The sequence below is a fragment of the Berghia stephanieae genome, chromosome 14 (genome assembly GCF_034508935.2).
Source record: "Berghia stephanieae isolate SIO BIC M18660-M18661 chromosome 14, UCSD_Bste_1.3, whole genome shotgun sequence".
Lineage (NCBI taxonomy): Eukaryota > Metazoa > Mollusca > Gastropoda > Nudibranchia > Aeolidiidae > Berghia > Berghia stephanieae.
In genome coordinates this window covers 230,376-237,875 of record NC_088373.1, presented here as the reverse complement: position 1 = coordinate 237,875, position 7,500 = coordinate 230,376, and the positions used below count along the sequence as shown (strand labels likewise).

The following is a 7,500-nucleotide window of genomic DNA, read 5'->3' as shown; positions in this document are numbered from 1 at the left end:
TTAGCAAGTGCCGTAGGAGTCTCACAGGATGCAGGAGTACTGCAATTAACCCTTTGCCAGTGACATTGATTTTTTGTTTTCAAATAATAGTCGTCATTTATATTATTTTTTAACGCAGAAAAAAAAGTTTCCACCATAAGAGCAGTAAGAATATTGATAAAAAGCGCTTTGAGCACGTTGGGTGGATATTGCCCTATATAAAAGCTCAAGTTTTTAAATTGTAATTTGTTTTTTGTCTTTTGATGAAAACGGTAATTTTTTATTTTTGGTCCAAGTAAGATTGATATTCGCCTTTAAAAGGTTAAGTTGTTTTGTTTTTTCAGGGTTTTTTTGTTTTGTTGCTGCTTCTTCTTTTTTTTTTTCCTCAACTGGCAAGCTATCGCTGTACTTACCCGCATGGCTTGCACACACAAAAGGATACATCTAGGTCACAAAACCTTACATCCAGGTCACAAAATCAGACAACTAGGTCACACCTCAAGACATCTCTGTTTCGTTTGTTCCAAGATAGCAAAACAAACCAGACGTCTTGGAGTTCGAAAGAGCTTTCCATAAAATATTTGGTATTTGCAAGACCCCCAGAAACCAATTCCCTATACACTCTTGTGCACGGTTACTTATGACCTTGATTTCTTTCGTACCCACCCCCCAAAATCCCACTTATTGTGTGTTATAGGCAGAACATAATAAATAGCTGGGCTGCCACGTGCGTGACTAAATTGGCCAAAGAGAGAATCTATACTTTGGCATTAGACACCAATTACCTGATGTCTTGGTTTTTAATCCTAGCCGAGTGAGAGAGAAAAAACAAAACAATCATACATGTATCTGCAAACAACAGAACGTTTTCATTTTACATTGAGATGGGAAGGGGAAGGGATAACATTATGACAAGAGAGAGAGAGAGAGAGAGAGAGAGAGAGAGAGGAGAGAGAGAGAGAGAGAGAGAGAGAGAGAGAGAGAGAGAGAGAGAGAGAGAGAGAGAGATGGGCGGGGGGATGGGGGGATAGTAAGGGGGAATGGGAAAAGATGAAAGAAACAACGGGTTGCCTGATGACGTAGATCAAAGGATTATTACAGCGGTGTTCACGGAGCGTACTTCGTGAAATTTTAACCTTTTACAGTGACACTGATTTTTTTTCTCCAGATTGCTTATGCCGAATAAATCGTTTCCACCAAGAGAGCAGTAGTAAGAGTATATTTCGACTCGGGCTTCAATTAAACTATAGATCGCAAAGCTTGTCTTTTAATGATAACATTAAGACTAAGATCTGGAGTTTGGGGAGTGTAAGATGGAATCTCGCCATTAATGGTTAAAATTGTTTTGATTAAACAAAAACAACTCACACACACACACACACACACACACACACACACACGAGCACGCGCTGTCACGACAGCGAGGACCATCACTGACAGAATGTTGCAACGGTAAACCGTTTTACGTGTACATAGATCCTGAGGCTAGATGCCCCGTTACCGTGTACGTAGGCACTCCCAAAAAAAAAAGGAAGAAAGAAAGACACACACACCACACACACAGTCTCGCATCCTCTACGAACTAATTTTGCGCACCAATTTTTACTGCACTTATGCACCAAATTGCATACCTATCTAGGGACACTTTTTTCCGTATCTTTTTCTCAATAAACTTTTTTAAAAACCTTTGTTTTGCGCGGCAGGCGGCAGGCACCAACTTGGCACCAACTTGGCACCAACCATTGAACAGACGAAAAACACACACGATTTAGCGAGGAATGAATCATGAAAATATTTAGGATATAATTTCAAACACAACTTTTGATATTCATCAAGGATTGTCTAGTACCGAATGTTTTTGATAGAAAACAAATGTATCTTCAAATCTAAACTGCTTTTGACGGTAAGCGGTAAGTTTTTTATTTATTTTTCTGTCCAAACGAATGATTTGTCCTGGTATAGAAGCTAAGTATTGGTAACACCGGCGCAGCTCTCTATATTATAAAAACAAAAACCATGAAATAGTAGTGCTTAAGTTTTTGACAAAAGGAGCTATTTATAAAACATTTCAAGTATAATTATGATCAACTTCTACAATATTATTTCGAGCGTTCGCTCTCCGAGAGCTAAAGCTCAAAACAATATTGTAGAAGTTGATCATAATTATACTTGAAATGTTTTGTATATATAGTTTACAGAGAGGTCTCATCGGGAGGAGGCCTAACCCCTTTCATCCCCTTTCCTTCCAGTAACCCAATCCTGTGTCGAAGTGCAGACGTCTCCATGTCGTATTTCTCCTTCAAACTTTTCAACTGATGCTCCATCTTTTTAAGCCTCCCTTGGTACTTCTTTTTCGCCTTGTCAAATGCCGAAATCAAAGCCGTATTTGCTCGCTTCAGATCGTTGACAAACTCCGCCGATTGCTTGTGGCGACTCTCCGAGTTTCGTGAGATTTTCTCCAGCGTGGCCATCAGTTCTGACACGCGTCCTTTCAAGGTGTGTTCTCGTTCTCGAGACAGAGTCAAATTTCGAATCAACTCGGTCGGGTTTTGCTGGTGATATTGTAGCTCTGCTATGAGGTTTGTGTCAGGGTAGCCAGTGTTTGTATTATTATCATTGTTGTTGTTGTTATTGAAGCTGTTGTTGTTGTTGTTGTTGTTACTATTGTTATTTAATGAAGAGGTTGATGATGAAGATGAAGATGACGAAAGTGATGTGTGGTGACCATGATGATGATGGTGGTGGTGGTGGTGGGGGTGGTGATGATGTGGATGATGGGGATGAGGATGGTTTGGTGATATCACAGCATATTGCTGAGGTGGTTGTTGTTGTTGTTGTTGCTGCTGTTGTTGTAATTGTTGCTGATATTCCACTTCTCCTTTCAAAAAGTCAATCTGCACACGGAATGCTTGTTCCTGTGTCTCCTTGCCACTAAGCCTTAACTCTAACGCTCGTTTCTCTTTCTCAAGTAAATAACTCTTTGCTTTTAGCTCAGCCTGTGGAATGAGGAAATAAAACCAGTTAGGAACGAGTAGCAGAATCAAGTTTTGTTTTTCTTCTGATAATTAACAAGAAATCCTTTCCAGAATATTAGACTTCGAGACACATCTTATGTCTGAAAAGCAATTATAAACTCAGATCTGCCTAAAACTATGAAAAATTCGTCACACTGAAGTTGAATGTAAGCTTCAATTTAATTGCAAACACAGATAAAATGGACGTTTCAGGTTTTCCCTTTATCAACAGAACAGGATGAATGAAACACTACAGATGAATGAGATAATGTGTTAGTGGCGTTGTTAATATGAATAAACAAAATCATTGATGGCCAGGAGCCACTACCACATTATCTCATTCATTTGTAGTGTTTCATTCAACCTATTTTGTTGATAAACGGGAAACCTGAAACGTCCATTTGATCTGTTTTTGTAATTAAATTGAAGCTTACATTCAACTTTACATTATTATTTATTTCTTCGAGCTTCGAGCAGCAACATTTACATTATAAAAAATTCATAAAATTTCGAAACTTTGGCTCCGGCTGCAGAGCTTCCAATGTGTTTTTGACTCAATAAATCTTACTGAAATGGACAGTGTCATTCTAGACAACCTATATTTAGGACTTTGGAGCATTTTTTAAATCAAGCTGATGGCAAATTTTATTTTATGACAACTTTTCTTTTAGTCCCTGGGAAACTACGAATTTCTGAATTTCGGGCTTTCAAGTAGTCAGTTCTGTAAACTACAGTGTAAATCACAATTTGTTTTTGCTAAAATAACACTACATTATTCCATCCCTAATATTGGAAAACCCTATCATTTCATAGTAAAAAAAAAAACATAATCGTTGAACAATGTTTTGAACCTGAAAATAAATAATTTTATTCAACAATTTCATAGTATTTTTGCTCATTCTGGCAATCTGAAATAATCTTTTGATGTGTACGAATACAAATCTAACTGTTTGTGGGGGGGGGGGGGGGGGGGGGGAATTGTCATTGTGGTAGGAAGACAAAGAAAAAGATAACTGTATAAATAGAAAATAGCAAATATTTTAGCAGGGATCGGCGTAAAGGCTATTTTCAGTAAATTTAATAATCAGGAATCTTACATCGAGGGATGGAATAAAGGAATTCTTTCACTGTTGTTTTGGGATGTTTTTTTTCCTTGTATTTTTCTTTCTTGCTTTGTCTGGCACCTTTCACACACACTTGTTCAGATCTTTCATGGCAGGAGATTTATCATATTTTTTATTTTTATCGCCTTTATCACGGACTCACCAGCACCAAAAGACTAATGAATTTAATTTTATATTTCACTAAATGCTGTTAATATAATAATGACGTCTTTATAGCTGATGACCTGCCAAATTGAAAACTTCAAATTTAGTAATTTTTAAGTCAATTTTTAGTAATTTGACAAGAAAATTCGTAATTTCTGAAATTGTGTATGAATAACCACAATATTATTATTATTACAATTTTTAATATTATTATTATTATTATTATCATTTTTATTAGTAGTAGTGGTAGTAGTAGAATAATAATAATAATTATTTTTATTATTATTTAAGTATTACTAAGAATTAAAAATTCGTAATTTTCCATAAAAATTTGTATTTGGCCATGAAATTTGTCTAAAATTTGTAAAATTACGAAAAATTCGTAAGATTCGGCAGGTATGTAGCTGAATGGGTGTAAAGCCTACCTTTTCCTCCTTGACAGCCATCAGCTCCTGCACCAAGACAGCGTTCTCCAAATCCAGCCTCTGGGCTTCAATCTGTTGTCGTGGTTCTGTCAACACAGGGTCCTTGTGGACGCTTTCCACTTCCATCACTGAAATAGCAAATATCACACATCATCAATTTACCCTTAATTCAAATGTTTCCCCCACTTTAAACAAAAATTCTATTTTTTTACCATCATCATCATCATCATCATCATCATCATCATCATCATCATCATCATCATCATCATCATCAGTTAATCATCATCATCATCATCATCATCATCATCATCATCATCATCACATTCATCATCTCATCATCATCATCATCATCATCATCATCATCATCATCATCATCATCATCATCATCCATCATATCATCACATCTATCATCACACATCATCATCATCATCATCATCATATCATCATCATCATCACTATCATATCACCATCACATCATCATCACATCATATCATCAACATCATCATCATCATCATCGTTATCATCATCATCATGTATCACATCATCTATCCATCATCATCACCATCATATCATCATCATCACCATCATCATCATCATCATCATCATCACCATCATCATCACATCATCATCATCATCATCATCATCATCATCATCATCATCATCATCATCATCATCATCATCATCACCATCACATCATATCATCCCATCATTATCATCATCTCACCATCCATCATCATCATCATCACATCATCATATCATCATCATCATCATCATCACATCACCATCATTATCATACATCAATCATCATCAATCATCATCATCATCATCATCATCATCTCATCATCATCATCATCATACATCATCACATCACATCTCATCAACATCATCATCATCATCACCATCATCACCATCATCAACATCACCATCATCATCATCATCATCATCACCATCATCATCAACATCATCATCACCATCATCAAAATGATCAACCTGACCCACCAGTTCTTCGAACCGACAGCCTATCCGTCTTCAGTTGCTGTATAAAGTCCCTCAACCTCATCTCCTCCACTTTACTGAACTCCGAGTTGTCTGCCGAACTGTTGGTGCTGCTGCTGCTACTGAATGTCATGGGAAAAACAACAATGGACATCAACATGAGTCGAACATCCTTATAAGATATACCTACTTTGTGCAGCTATGTGGTCTAGTGGTATGACACTCGCTTTCGGATCGGAAGGTCCTGGGTTCGAGCCTGGCACTCGGAGCATAGTTGAGTCCTTGGAAAAGGCTCTTTACTCACATTCTCTCACCGTACTCAGGTGTAAAATGAGCACCTGGCCGTTAACAGTGTGGTCTTTGTCTGATAATTTGTAATATCACCTAACAGGCGTCATGTCCCGGCCTACATGTTAAATGTTGCTGTTGACCAGGGACCCCTTGTAAAGCTCTTTGAGCACATTTAGTGGATAATGCGCTATATAAAGCTCAATTTTTACTTTATTGATCCTGAATGGTAATTATCATAATGTTATACACCATTCACCGTTATATGAGCACTGATACACTGGCAGGAACTAATTGATGAAAATATGAAGCTAATTAAAAACAAACTAAACATCAAACGTTACAGTGAATGACAAAATCAGTCGGATGGTGAAAAGGTTTGAACTGAGATATTGCCAAGTTTAGCTAGAAGGTCCATTTTTATCAAAAATCAGTTCTTGTCATAAATGATTAAATCAACCATTTTTGTACATCTTCGGGAAATATCAAAGCTTAATTTCATTTCTAAATATTTTTTTAAGTTAGTCAAGTTGAAAAAGTATGAAATTTGAGAAAATTTGCTGGATACCTTTCCCATACATCTGGCCATAACTTCATGAAAAATCACCCGATTTACTTCAAATAAAGATTAAAATGCTCTGAGGAGTATATTCATTCAGACAATGAAAACAAAAAAATAGAAATAAAAAATTTTCACCACCAGACTGATGATGTCATGCACTGACACAAATATAAAATATTCCTAAAATAGCCAACGTGTACTGAATCCAAATTGTTACGGACTCATAGTTGGAGTGGAAATTCTCTCAACCCAATGCAAAATATCGTCCGACCTGCCACCCTTCATATTCCAAAAGAGGAATCAGAACGTCAGAAAACAGAAATTTGAGACAAAAAATAGGAATTTGAGACCAAAAAAATAGGAAATTTGAGACAAAAAAAATTGGAATTTGAGACAAAAAATTGGAATTTGAGACAAAAAATTGGAATTTGAGATAAAAAATAGGAATTTGAGACCAAAAAAATTTGAATTTCTTAACAATGGGTAATTCTGTATCAAAATAACCACCAACTTTTCCACCAAACACATAAAGACTGTATTCCAGAACAGCTGGCAAAACCACATATTCACATTCTAGGCGTATGGTATACTGTGTCAAACATCTTCTCAGAATCTATTCAATTAAATTGTCTGAAAATTTCCGCAGTTATTACAGAGATAATGTATTATGTCACCATAAAGAGATTTTTAAAATAAGGTATGTATATTTTGAAGTAAAATCCTAATTCTGAATTTTTAACATCAATTTTGTCATAACATTTTGATTCACAACTTTGTAATGTTCTATTAAAAATCCCATAAGCTAAAGCTTTTAAATCTCTCTATGGTGACACACTATGCAACAATGTTGACAAGAGGGAAGAATATGGAGATCATTCCTTCATTAGTTTTTGTGGAAAGTTTGCCACAAGATTGTTATAGTTTTTTTTGTCAATCTCCAAACCAGGTTGCAAAACGAGCATCAACAC

The 7,500-nt window shown here is 36.1% G+C and overlaps 1 protein-coding gene across 12 annotated transcripts in view; it reads right to left on the bottom strand.

Moving 5' to 3' along the window:
• The window catches only part of LOC144959379 (colorectal mutant cancer protein-like), a 40,702-nt gene that overhangs the window by 30 nt on the left and 33,172 nt on the right, over positions 1-7,500 (bottom strand). For 10 of the 12 annotated variants that reach the window (XM_078891940.1, XM_078891946.1, XM_078891939.1 and 7 more), the window contains exons 15-17: positions 5,686-5,804; positions 4,687-4,814; positions 1-2,975 (exon numbers count right to left, since the gene is read on the bottom strand). The exon at positions 1-2,975 is cut by the window's left edge and continues 29 nt beyond it. In XM_078891940.1, coding sequence (XP_078748066.1) covers positions 2,172-2,975; positions 4,687-4,814; positions 5,686-5,804 — 1,051 coding nt within the window. In that variant the 3' untranslated portion in view covers positions 1-2,171. The remainder of the gene's footprint in view (positions 2,976-4,686; positions 4,815-5,685; positions 5,805-7,500) is intronic. The other 2 variants (XM_078891949.1, XM_078891948.1) reach the window with 1 other exon arrangement.